The 14,793-nt window shown below is 36.8% G+C and overlaps 1 protein-coding gene across 1 annotated transcript; it reads left to right on the top strand.

Annotated features, from left to right (window-relative positions):
* Window positions 1-3,795: 3,795 nt before the first annotated feature.
* On the top strand, window positions 3,796-12,976 carry LOC103309678 (segmentation protein Runt). The gene is made up of 5 exons (XM_008185747.3): window positions 3,796-4,250; window positions 5,347-5,662; window positions 6,252-6,374; window positions 11,027-11,179; window positions 11,924-12,976. Exons 1-5 carry the CDS (start codon window positions 4,248-4,250, stop codon window positions 12,340-12,342), a joined length of 1,014 nt encoding a protein of 337 aa, XP_008183969.1. The 5' UTR covers window positions 3,796-4,247; the 3' UTR covers window positions 12,343-12,976.
* The last annotated feature ends 1,817 nt before the right edge of the window (window positions 12,977-14,793 follow it).

Raw genomic sequence — 14,793 nt, 5'->3', positions numbered from 1 at the left:
TAAATTTTTATTTCTTATACAATCTATATAGAGACTATAATATTATATAATATAATCAGTTTGTTTATACCTATACCTATATGTTTATTATACGTCTAATAAAATTTGTTTCCTATTCGCATATTTCATATTCATTGAACATCATTTACTTGATTCTATGCGATGTATAATTTATACATGAAATTTGCCAAACAATTTCATTTATTATACGGTTCTAAACTCTGATATTATTCTGGTGACCCAATAGCTTGTTAAACGGGGTTGCCATGATTATGGTAGACTGTAATCGAATTAAGGACAATGCTCTATAGCGAAACAGACACACACATGCTGTGCAGTTGCAGGTCTCCTACTCAACGAGGGCCGTACGTATTCGATTAGCACACCCACGCTCATTTAATGAGATAATTAGAGTGTCTGTGGGCGAATTGACGTACAAATTGCTATCTCTGTCTTGAAACCCAACGATATGTTGGTCTACCAAATGTCGGCCGGAAGTTGTCACACGCTTTTATAGGTATATAATATACCTACACAAACAGCTATTACATTATATTATATATAGGTAGGTATACCTACCGTCAAACGGTTTATTTAAATGCATATGAGCACGATTAAATATATGTGATCGACTGACAGGGCAATCCGGTTTCAGGTGGATGCATACAATTAATAAAATGTCCAGCCAATGTGCGTATACCCTATTTTTTTTATTCCAACATCGATTCCATTGTGAATTAAACCTAAAAAATATTTAATACTAACTTGTACCTGTAAGTACTATTATACTGCAGTACATATTTTATTATAAACTATAGTTTAATCACGCATTTATTTTTGACCCACTGCATATGCACATGTATTATTGTACGGGAAATTAGTTTAACCTAATTAGATATTACCTATATTATATATGGGTACTAGCTATATTATTATATACCTATCTCAATGATATATAAAGTTCCGACATTCCGTTTAAATAATATTCCTGCTGTAATAATAGCAATACAATATACAGAAAAATATTTTATTTTATATATAATATTATATACAAGCAATTCTTTATAATTATAATATTAACTGTAATTTTATACTTATATAGGTATACAGGTATATATTTTCATACGAAAATAAAATAGGTTCATCTCATACAGGAGTTTATTTATTGATTCCGCTGGATATTTTTTTTACATTGATTCCATCAACTTTTTATACAATAATAACCAATTATGTAGGTATCATTTTTTTTTATAGATTTTTTGTTTATCATTTACAATATTTTGTTTTCCATACATCGCCATTGCTGCATGTTAACCTACAACCTAAATAAAGTAAATAAATTATAGATGTAATGAAAGAGCTATTTTTTTTTCTTTAAAAATACCTACAATATTATAACAATTTGTTTTTTACTGTTTAAAATTGTGGACAATTTTTTTGAGATATAGCTCAATAAAGATATGATGTGACAATATTTAAGATTTTAATAAAATGCCAACGCTGGATGACTTCTTTTACTTTGTTTTTTTTCTGTTAAAATAATAATTTTTCCGGCATACGCTTATTGTAAAATGCATTATGATTTATAGAATATGTAAATTAATAAATAATAATAAAACAGTTTTAATTTCCGAACTCTGAATAATATTTAATTCAAAGTTAATCTTGCGTGTTGTCTGTACAATCTATGTTATAAGCGTATCTGGTATCTAACCATGTATATTATTAATAAATAGTCTTAAGATTTTTATTTATCTATATATGAATTTTTGAAAGTTTGAACTATACTGAAATTAAAACTATGTATTTACCATTTGATAGTACAATATTATGACGTGTAATATACATATATGCTTTGATGGTGTATATAATAAATAATTTAATTTTTTGCAATATTGCGTTTACCTATATATTATCATTGAAATAACTTTAATAGATCCTAAATTGATCAGTGTATCAAAATATCGATACAATCGTTACAATATATACCTAATACCTATAGCCTATAGGTTATAGGTGTCAACATTTTAACTAAGTCCTATACCTATTATAACTTAATAATATTTAATTTCTGTGAAAAATGGTAGTTTTATTTCATCGTTATCTACATATAGCGTTGTATGAAATCGCGTCGACTTTGTGGCCGAGTGGTCTGAGAGGGGTGTAACGCATATATATTATATAGGTCGTGCAGTGGTTACGGAGGCGGCGACCTTGAAAGTTCGAGAAAATCAACAGAAAAGACGATAGCCGCGGTGGCGAACAAAAAGCTCGTACTATAAAAATCATATTATTATAGTACCTATATAATATAGGTACATATTATATTATCTTATAAGGTTTTTGAATTTTTGTATTTTAGAAAGAAAATATTTATTTTTTGTTGTTAATGAGTTTTTTTTTATGTTTAAAATAACTTAAAAAATAAAATACTAACTAAAATATAAAATACTAGGTATATTAATTTATTACCTATATAATATCATATAATATTACAGTGCATAGTATAATGTTTGATATTGATGTACAGCGCACGTACTCATATTATATGTAGGCTGGGGTACATTCGCACATATTAAATATTAATTAATTAATTATTTGATTAAAGACTAAAATATATGTTTGTAAACCGAGTTTGAACCATGTTGCATTTGGAACGCAGTTTTCAAACCATTAATTTTATTATTGATCTCATTCGTATAATTTTTAGCAATTAAATCACAGATAATATTATATAATATAATGTTATAGAGTCATAATTAGTATAAAATCATACATAAACCCCTCAATAATCGAATCTCGTTGTTTAAAGAACTCGAAATAGCCATCCGATATACGGTATCTGGACATTATTAAAACTGCAGTAATAGGTACCTATATATAGTGCGCAAAATGTCATAACGAAATATTATTTGAAGCAGTTGCGGTTGTGCGATATCAAAGCGCGGGCGACAAGAGCCGCCACTGACGCCACTAACGCCACGGCCAGCGGGTGTACATAACATCGTAAACGACGACAGTTGCTGTGTATAACAAATAACAATATTATTATTATTATAATTCGCGCGCGATTCGCCGTCGAGTCAATCGCGCGGGCACACACGATCGCACGGACGCGCGCGCACGCGGGCACCAGCACAACTGGGCGGACACCGCGCGCCGGTGGCCCGTCCCCCGGTCGGCGCGATTTCTTTCCGCGCCGAAGCTCACCGGGTCGCGGGGCATTTTTTAGTCGACGGGTTGGCCGCAAACCGCCGCGCCCGGTCGTGGTGGGAGTGATGCGTGTGCCGTTACGGCGGCGACGGTACCGCGCGACCACCCGCCGCCGTGGCCGCGCCGACCCGCGACCGCGCGCCGCAACGACGAACGGCGGTACGGTCAATCAAAATCCCCCGGGCCCCCATCCCGCCGCCGTACCAACCGTCGCCACCGTCGGCGGTAATCGCACAGCCGCGCGCAGTGCGGTGCGGTGGCGGCGGCCGCACGCGTTTTGCGGGATAAAAACCCCGGCCGCACGCAAAGAAGGGAAGGCTGGGGGTCGCGGCGTGGTTTACGGTGCGGCGGCGGCGCGCGGTGCAGTGGGCCGGCGGTGGTCGCGCGCGCCGCGCACACATATTATTATTATATACATACGCGGTAGTGTCGTCGGCGGCGCGGCGGCCGCGGTGGGAGCGAGGGTGAAAAAAAACCCCGACGAAAAACACACTACCGTGTCTGGCGGCCGCAGCGGTGGTGGCGGTGGTGGTGGCGGCGGCGGTGGTAGCGGTGGCTCGGCGGCGGCGCGAGGTGGGGACGACATAACACGAGGTCCCGTCGTCCGCGTGCGGAATATTTCAGTTGTGCCGAGATCGGTGACGCGGTTTGTCGCGTTTTTGGTTCACCTTTTTTTTTTCCTCCACTTCTCTGGCGCGACCGCTACCACTCACCCCCGACCACTACCGCCCGACGACCCATCCGACGCGTCGAGCGCTGCACATAGTGTGTGTACAACAGTCGCGCCGGCTCGGCTACCGTCGGCCGCACCGCCACCACCGTCGCCGATCACGCCTGCCAAGCTCGATCCCGCGCGTGGGACGTCGTTTTTCCGACCGCGTTTTCCGTTTTTTTTGCATTTTTTCGTTTTGGTTTTTTTTTTGGTTTTTTAATTTTTCGTCATTCCGACCACTTAACGGTGACGAGTCCGTCGTGCAACGTCTTCAGCTAACAGTGATCTCGTCACCAGCCTACCGACGACTGCTACAGATATCATGGCAAGTATTATTATAATATATAATATAGAGGTTTATGGTATAATAGTATGTAACCTTATGTACATCTTATCTACTACCTTATGTATTGTGTATATAATTTACAATATTATTATACATGAGAACATTTTTTTCTGTTTATAAAATCTAACAGTGTCGGCGTGGTGTATTTCGAAATACCTATATATACACAGACCGAGTAACGTTAAGTTTAAATTGTTTGCTTTTTAAAAACACAAAACCTTATCAGTGGTCCACTGGATATATCATTCACCGTTCGTCTTAATTAACTTTCAATTATTATACTACGATAATTTTTTGATTAAAATAAATTGTTCTTATAATTTTATTTAAGTGTTTTTTACATCAGACACTTTTACATAATTTTCAAACTATGTAATGTAATCATATGATTTTGCGAATAATCCAAATAATCCAAAATATAACAATAATTTCAGTTTCGTTATTTATTGAATTAAAAATGTTAAGCTTGTGTTTGTGTACATGTACGAAATGTTTCCAAAGTAATCATATTGGGACGCAGTACAATTAATTAAAAAGGGGTTGAAAATAAAAACAAATAGGGAAAACTTGTTGATAGCTAATTTTACACTAAACAATAATGTTGTACTGAAGTCTACATGACGTGTAGGTACAACGTAACATATTATATTATTATACCTATGGACGTTTTTTATATAAGTGCAAATAAATAATTATACGAAAAAAATATTCATTTAGCTAGTATTATAGGTACCTTTATGACACGCGCTTTTTGAATACACGAGTTTTCGAATGCAATAAATAAAAAAAAAAGATTGATCATCGGTGCAATATTATAAATATATATTATACGCGAGTACATGCGAATCTATCTCTGAATATTCAAAGTACCAATGAATTATAATTTATATTATATAAGTATTAATATAAAATCAGTATAGGTCGTATAGGTACTTTACCTGAAGTTTATAACTAGGTACACGTTTATAATTTATATTGTAACAATATATTATACGTTTGTAGAGAATTTCAAATTATAAATACTTTATTATATTATAAACAATATTAACTAACAATTTGGGTCGCGTTTGCGCAGGACATCGACGCGGTGTACCAGAAGTACGTGGCGTGCATTCTCGAGGACGTGCGGGCCATCCATGGCAAGGAGATGGTGGCCACGGGCAGCCCGTCCGTGTTCTGTTCGGTGTTGCCCGGCCATTGGAGGTCCAACAAATCGCTGCCCATACCATTCAAGGTGGTCGTGCTGGACGAAGTTCCCGACGGCGCGGTCGTCGTCGTACAAGCCGGCAACGACGAAAATCCGTCGGCCGACATGCGAAACTACCGAGCCCTGTCGGCCACCGGCATCGCCGTCTTCAACGACCTCCGATTCGTCGGCCGCAGTGGAAGAGGTTCGTCTAAAACAATTTAATAATTATCATCACAATCGGGGGTGGACTGTATTGACAATGGTCTTCGGTTTTGAGGTTTTGTGGCCTTTGAGCCTCTCTCTGAAGGCCCGAATAAGGGTAAAAACAGCCGGTTGGTCTGTAACCCAACCACATCGCCCCGGATCTCAATATATAACAATATCTTACACCCGTATGATTTATGTTGTATCATCATACGTGGTTTTCAAGAATTTCGAAAAAATACTTAAGTAAAATATTAGGTATACCTATACAGATACTATAAATTGCACACGCGCAATTTTCTATTTCAAAAATATTCTGTCCGTGTATAATTTACTTATTATTATATAATATTATTGTTGTTTTATATAACTCATTAAAATTATAACGGGTATACCTACTCACAATTTTTATTTATTTATTTTATTATTATTAGGTATCTAATTTTACAGTCGTAAATATATTTAATTCGCAATCTTATATTTTTATTATGTATAAAGTTTCATTTCCAATTATTTAAATAATAATAAAAATATATATATATTGGAACGATAAACATTTTATGTATAATTTATTGTTACGTATATAGGTAAGCTGTTAACACTCACCATCACAGTTCAATGCAAGGACCAAGCAGTGTTAGTAGCCAACTACGTAAAGGCCATTAAAATCACTGTCGACGGACCAAGGCTCCCTCGGTCGAACCACAGAGGTAAGTGTTTTTTTATTACAAATTGCTGTATGACTATATTGGAACGTATACCTATATAAATAAACAATGAATTTATACGAAACAAAAATTATTAAAATCTAAAAGAAATATGTATGATTATTGATGTGATATTGAATTACATTTTTCGGGCTCGTTTATTATTTTAACCTTCCCATAATACAAGTATAGTGCCAACAATGGTTATAAAGTACGTAAAAACAAAAAATATCTAACATTATTATATTGCATTTCTTTAAATCGGTGCAATTTTGAAATGAAAAAAATGTATAAAAAAAAAACAATACTTCCACATAATACTTTTTTACTCTCGTAATTTTAGATTAAAACTATATACATACGACGTACAGTTGACAATGGTTTCTCCGTTCCCCTCGCACTTCGCAGTCATTATGACAAACGGTAGAGGGTTAAAGACCCTTTTGCTTTCGACACGCGGCCCGAACTCGTTAAAAACATATATTATTTTCCCAACTTCGGGTTATTTCAATGAAGCACCATTGATCTTTGACACGGAGCGCGGGGAGAAAAGATTTTCATTTTTGTTTACTGTTTCAATACGCGCGCTATTTTCATATACATATATACAATTTATAGTATATGATATTTAGCAACGTGTATAAATGTGTGCGCTGCAGTAGTAGTAAAATACTTGCAGTTGTTATATTATAATATACTATGTAGAATATATTGTGAGAAAGCGAACTGCGTAATATTTAAACTCTCCGCTGGTAACCTATATACTATACATATTTAAATAAATATTGTGATGACAAATACGCGTAAATATAGGTCCAATATAAATTGATATTTTTCAACAGCTCGTTGAATTTGTCACCCGTTAATCAATTTATGCCTGCAAAATATTATATAAACCGAAATCGGCGTTCTATTTAATTATTTTAATAGAAATATATGCAATTCCTCTTTGCTCCAACCACAACACCTATATCACGAAGACTAATTAGATTGCTGTCCATTTGCCGTAAAACTGTTGTGACACGCTTTTGACATTAAATGTCGATCCATTTCGAACTGTATTAATGCATTATGTATATGTGTACAGTAATTTTCTTTCGAAAATTGTTTATTAGCAAATTAAGTATAAAAAAGCATACTAAAACCAGCTGCAGCTATATATAGTTAGCTATGAATAAAGTTTACAATTAATTATTGTTAACCAAATACCAATAATAGTATATGGGTAGTACGATAGACGCGTATTATAATAATATTTAAATACTTGACATTCTGGATGGAGTAAAATATATTTTATAACATAATGTTAACCCAGCAGTTCAATTAAAAGTAGCACTTAGGGCCCGTTTTACAATCATAGTTTAAACATCGGTTACGCTTGAACCACTGATTTTGCCTGCCAAATTCGGTGGTTTAACCGGATTTCAACTATTGTAAAACGGGCCCTAAGTGAAATAGTTTTTCAAAGTTTAGTTTTTTTTTTTACTGTAAAACGATATGCAAAATTACCATATTATATAGATATGATCAAAGTCTGTAGCTTTACGTTGGTTAAATAAAAATAGAGTATAATAATATTATACTTAAAATCCTGGAAGTACTTATAGTACCTACGTAATTATTATTTTCATTTAAAATGTATATAAATATTTGATAGAACGAGTATACGATACATAGTAGGTACCTATTATAATGTTTTTAATTCCCAAGTTTTTATGAGTGGTCAATACTTTCGAGTTTTAATATATACTGAAACATAATAATATGATTAATATTTAGGTATATCGTGTTGTATATACGTATATAATCATAGCGAAACATAAAATTAAAAATCCTTTAAGTTATGTTAGTTATTTTATAAGTACAATGCTTACATTAAACATAACATAACATATGTTTAGGATATGTGAACCTTTTACATGTCAAACATATTTTACTTAATTTATTAGTACCAATACAGTTAGTAGTTACTAATAAAACCAAAACCAGAAAAATGTTGAATGTTTCCTATGTAAGCCATATAGGTTAGGTATAACGCATATATAATATCTATGGACATTATCAAGTTTCGAGAATGTATAAAAACTCCACGATTGCTACCGACTTGAGTTCCGGTCGGAAAACGCTGATAAGCGGGGATTTAATGGCCTGCGACCGTTTTCTCGTATATGCTCTTGGGCGGATATTACAGTCGCTGTCCGAGGGTAGTTATTCTCATGTATTAACGTGTAAGGGTAGGAAAAGTAGGACGGTATGGAAAAATTGTCCAAATGCGCAAATTCCATTTCCGACGTGGAAAATACATTAACATACGCTGTACACATATATACGTAAATGTCGTATATATATTATATACCTCTGCACACACTCAAACGTACAAAAAAAAAAAAAGGTATAGTGTGTCAAACTCATTGGGCTGCAATAACGTTAACGAAGGTACGGAAAGACGTCACAGTGAACATACACAAAAAAAAAAATACAAAATGCCTAAAAGGGTTTTTGTTCATGTGTGGGATTATCTGGTAGTCGTCGTGGTAGTGCATTAATCATCCACTGGTCTTTCGCTGGAAAGGTTATATGTATATGTATATAGCTTATACATAAAACGTATACGTATATATTATGTATGATAAATGTACACATATATAAGCGGACGGTGTAGATAATGGAAGACACATACATAAATGCACATACACTCACGTGACGTGAAGTTGATTGGGAAAGCCCTTGCCCTTTTTTTCTCTCTGTTCGGAACCCACTCAGTTTTTTTTTGCGTATTAACGCAATTAACACAAACGGACATAACTGTACACGGATAGTTTCGAATTTTTTTTTTTAGGGCAAATGTTCGCCCTTCGAATTGATTAAGTAGTCTCGGGAATGCTTAATGAATCCGTTCGCGCATTACCCACTTCATCCACAACGATGACCGTTATTTGTATCAATCGATTGTTTTCTCGTTTTTTTTTCATATCATATATATTATAATACATAGACATTTATACTCGTTTGGAATTGACCATGTGCGATCTACCCTCTCTCTTCCAGTCACGTAATATGAAAAGCAGCCCCTTTTTAATTATTTTCGCGCTTTTACCCAAAATCACTCCAACTGTCCCGAGGGCTTCTCGTGAATAATATATTACACAAAGGATGTTATCGATTTCATACACATGACTTTATGTTCATATGACAAGTTTTAAAATTTAATTGTGATTTAAATATCTACTAGCTGGTATTTATAAATGCATAATAATATACAACTGCAATAATATCATTATAAGTAGGTACTACTTAATATGCAGCGTTACTACCTTTTATCAGCAGGAATTATTTAAAACCAAAAAATGGAGAGATCATCTCATACATGAGTATACGGTATACCTATAACATTGTAGAAATACATTGGTTTAAATTTATAATTTGGTACACACCATAGCAGATAACATGATGTATAATGTATATTGTATACCTATTAACTACCTATAATATTGAGTATGGGTATAATTTATTATTTGATCGGCATATGTTTTTGATGGTTCGTTTGTCACCGTGATTTTTTGCAATTATCCGATAAAATCTCACGACGAATATATCCGTAAATTATACGTCGAGATTTTCATTTCAACTGACGTGACATAATAACAAGAGGTAGCAAACTGTTGTGCGGAAACGAGTGGAGGAGGGTTGGGAAAGTATCCTGTCGCTTTACTGTGTACAATAGAGTTCACTAAAAAAACGTCCCTTTAACGCGGACTCGCACACACAATAGCTCCCGGTTTAGTCGGCTATTGTAACCCGTTGGCATGATGGCAGGCGGTGGAGTGGAAGGATGACGTGCATGGCGGTGGCGGGAGTGGTATCGGTGGCGGTAGCAGCGGTGTGGTGGTGGTGGTAGTGTCGAACACTGCCAGAGGGGTGGTTGACCGAGGGGTTGAGGGGTGAGGTTTACCCGAGTAGTAAACATTTGGCCATAAAACTGACCCTCTTATGTCCCGCAAAAGGGGTAAAAATTACAATAGATTTCGGGGAGCGGAGGGATTTTACGATAAGCTCTCGGGGCTTAACCCGAGCCCCATCCACGTCGACCACCCTATTCACAACGCATGCATCATGCCTTATGCCACAGCATCGGCCATTAAAATCCGGTCGGAGTGAGTAAGTGAGCGCACGAGCGAGTGAGAGAGAAAGTGATGGCGGGAGAGTGGTGAACGAGAGAGACCGAGTTCACAGTGGCATCCGTTAATAATTTAAAGCGCAATTAAAATCGATACTGCACGCTATACGTCAAAAAAGTGCATTTCACTCCCGATTTTTATCAATATAAAAAAAAAATGATTAACATAATATATGGGCGTTAGCATTACATATTTAACTCTAACTGCATGCGACTTCCCATTCGGAAACATGGCGATTTATTTAGGTAAAATCGACTCTAATTCGAAAACGTTGAAATAAAATTATTATTGTCACAGTTTACATACAATATATGTATATGCATTAACGCCTATACCTATAGTATTATTCTTTGACCCGTACATTTATTTTTGTCGATAACCGGCGAACGTTAAGCAGTCCATAATATTATTAAAAATAATTAAATATCAATGCATAATAATATAACATCATTAAACATTTCACTTGATGTGTTTCAGACGTGATCCACGGTTACGGTGGCATGTTCCCAATGCACGGTCCCCTGCCGCCTTACGGCATGATCATGGAGTACAAACGATTGCTGGAGGGAGCAGCGTTACCGGGGTCGCTCAACTACCAGTACATAGCGGCCAATTACTTCCAACTTCACAGTAAGTGTATATACGAAAACCTATATAATATATATATATTATTATTATTATTATTATTATTATTACTATTATTGTTACTGTTACGCGCGCGATGTGTAGGTACTGTGTATATATGTATAATTCAGTGTAACACAGGGCGGAAAAAGGGGTTTTATATTTTTCGTCACCCCTAGTCGTCCGCGGCACAGTTCAAACGAATGAGAGCAAATCGAATTTTCCATTTGAATAGGCGATTCCGAATAACGTAAAAGAAGAACGAGGAAAAAAATCTAATCCCGTTTGACAAATCGCATATGTACACATAATATACATAACAATATTATTTAACAGGGTGGTATTGGAATCGAAATTAAAAATACTTGTGTTGGAACAGAAACTTGACCGGAACCCATATAATATAACCGGTATACCGATATTTGGTGTCGTTTTGGTATATAGAATTATTCAATACTATAATAAATCAAATGTTTTTTCATAATTTATTATAGTTTTTCGGGAAAAAAAGGGGACCCATCTTGCGTACTGTAATTTTAAGTATCGGTTGCAAAACCATAACCCAAAAACAAAATTTCGAAAATCCAAACCGGAACAATTAATAAACTCTCCAAACTCTGTTATAATAATATATATTACAAGATATATATATGTATAATATAGAAAACGCATAATTATAAAATTATGAACTATCATGTACCTACGCTCAAAATGGTTCTAACTTTCGTCGTGTTTTTCTATTATCCGCAGACGCCATGGAAGCGTCGCAGATGTATTGCGACTTGCCGCCCCAGTCGGCGTTCAACTTCGCCGGTTACAACGGCCTGCCCGGCTTGCCGCCCACGCCGCCTCACACCGAGGAAGAACCGACGGCGGGCACACCGGCGGCGCAGGACGACTGCGGCGTTCCGTCGAAGCGACAGCGACTGGCCGCCGAGTCGGCCCGCGCGGTGGCCACTGCGACTGCGGCCGCGGCCGCGACCGCCACCACCACCGGGCCGGACGACCGACTCCGGCCGGAGCCGTGCAAGCGGCCGAAGCGCGAGTCGGCCCCCAGCCCGGACATTGACATCGTCAGCGTGGGCGTCGTCCGATCGTCCAGCCCGGAAGTGCAGCTCAAACCCCGCCAGGAGAAGATCTGGAGACCTTACGGCGCCACCGACGAATAGCGACCGACACACGACACTGTAAATAATATCGTCATAGATAATAATATTATTTTCGTATATTATTATAACGCGATAATAATGTGTAAGAAATCGGTTTTTTCTTCCCGTCTGTTTTTACTGAATATCAACGTTTCTGGACGATGTATATTATGATATATTATTATTATTGTAAATGCATATATGTATAGACAATCAACCAAGCATTTAGGTTATATGATTCAATGTTGTGATATTAGCGTTTAGGTTTATAAATTATTATTATTATTATTATTGTATTAATATTTACGTCTAAAGATGATTTTTTATCACTACCCGGGGCCTTTTTTTATTGTAATCTATATACGTTGCATATGTGTAGAAGTTGTATAAAACCAAAGCATACTATAATGTTTGCCCCTTCCGGATAAGAAAAAAAATTACAAAAACGTTTTTTATTCGACGTTTTACGACGTGCGTGTACGTCGTTTAAAAATTGTGGTCCGTTTTTGTGATAAATATATTATATTATATATTATATATATAAATGTATAGTCTGTTATATTAGCGTGTGAATTTGTTAAACGAAAAATGCATATAAATATATATATAATATAAATACGTACATTATATTATATTATGATATTAAATTTGAAAACAGTCGTTTTTTTTTATTTCGCATACAACACCCTGCTATATAATATCTAACACTATTATATAATATATTATTATTATGTGCCGTCGAGTCGTCCCCGCGGACTTTCCAGGGTGCATGGCTGCAGCGCGAGCGACTTGGCGCGGTGTGTTGTCGAGGTCTCCGATGCGGTGTGGTGCGCGTGTGGGCTTCGTCCACCATCACCCCACAAATAAGCGCAAAAAATAGGGATTTCGGCGTAGCCCCTGCGAGGGTTGACGTCGTCGCCTCCACCGCCGCCGCGATGGTCGTCGTGAGTCATATTGTGCACACACACACACAAACGCGGCCGTGCAGACACAATGGTGTGCGCATATATATTATGTGATGTGATGTGTGCAGCAGAGGGACCGTCGCCGCTGATTCATGATAAATAAATCTGGAGTATAGGTCCCTATTATATTATTATTATTATTATCATCGTTATTATTTCGGAGAGTATAGCTCGCGTACGCCAGTTGTATGTGTGCGCCCGTCGAAAGCGATGAGGGAGCTGATGTGCGGCAGTCATGTATATGACTCGTATATTATAATATTCTAAGTATATATACGTACGACCACTGAGGGTTCACTATAATAATTAATTTATATTTTGCCGCGGCGTGTATTCAATAATATTATAATATGCGTATCCCGAGAGCCGTCCTCGTGGAAGAACGGCCTGCAGTGCTCTGGGCCTTGGGGTTTTTACTTGGTTTTGGAGCGCCTTGCGTTCGCAAAAACAAAAAATGTTATTATTTCATAACATTTAAAATTTGAAGGTTCGTATTGAAATATCAAAGGAATTAGATTAGAAATGAAGTTTCGATGTGATTAATATTATGCAATAAGTAAATCACTATCACGGTAGGTGACATTGGTAGGTCAAAACCTGGGGTACAGTATTATTTTCAGACAACCCCAGAGCTTTTTGTTTCGTGCGAAACGTTCGTAGCCTAAAAAGCTGCTGCTTCTGACATTTTCGATGTAATTCAAAGACTATCCATTAACTATACTTTTTCTGGTGCTGCCGAAAGATGGTGAATTCTTCTGAATAAATTGATATGAACAGTAAAAAAAATGTGTTTCCTTAAAAAGGACAAGTATTGTAAATACATAAAAATGTATGTTTTAGGATAGTCACCAGTTGAGTAAAACTGCTTTAAAGCGACTCAACACTCCCTATTTTATTGTGACTAATCAGAAAAATAAAACTCACGTTTTATGGAAAACCCGCACACACTGATATAAAACTTGCGCTTCGCAAATCCTAAAAACGACGCCGCCGTTAGGATATAACGCGGCTCGACGATGCGCTGCGTGACGTGTGCGCGATTAATAAAACATAATATTTTATGTAATAATATAATAATTGTTATATTATTTATATGCGCGCGCATATAATATATTTTATCCGTTTTGCAATTCACGGTGCAGTGTATAATATAGGAACACTGCACGGAACGAGCGTTTGTGTATGTACGATGTACATATATACATTATAGAGGATTTTCGGAAGACTTCGACGGGCCGGCGACAGATAAAACGCGCGAACAATGGGCACGCCCCGCGTGATTAATGGGTCAGCGGCGGCGGTTTCGTCGTAGTTTTGGCGTCGAGAGTGAAATCGTTCGCTACACTCCGGATGTTCGCACGAGTCGCGTATACCTATTTAGAGAACACGCGCGCCTGGGGCGGGAGTGAATGAAGGGAAAAGGACGCGAATTGGTTTTCCGTTTCCATACTCGCGTATCAATATAATCGTATATACATATACACACGCGCGATGGTACATATACGCC

Source organism: Acyrthosiphon pisum, chromosome A2, assembly GCF_005508785.2.
Source record: "Acyrthosiphon pisum isolate AL4f chromosome A2, pea_aphid_22Mar2018_4r6ur, whole genome shotgun sequence".
NCBI lineage: Eukaryota > Metazoa > Arthropoda > Insecta > Hemiptera > Aphididae > Acyrthosiphon > Acyrthosiphon pisum.
The sequence above is the reverse complement of the archived record's forward strand: the minus strand, read 5'-3'. Positions and strand labels throughout refer to the sequence as shown.

Excerpts from the sequence above, each read along its gene's own strand:
- LOC103309678 (XM_008185747.3), top strand. Across the intron at positions 5,663-6,251 it reads CGTCGGCCGCAGTGGAAGAG|GTAAGCTGTTAACACTCACC; the intron begins GTTCGTCTAAAA and ends TTACGTATATAG. Across the intron at positions 6,375-11,026 it reads CCCTCGGTCGAACCACAGAG|ACGTGATCCACGGTTACGGT; the intron begins GTAAGTGTTTTT and ends GATGTGTTTCAG.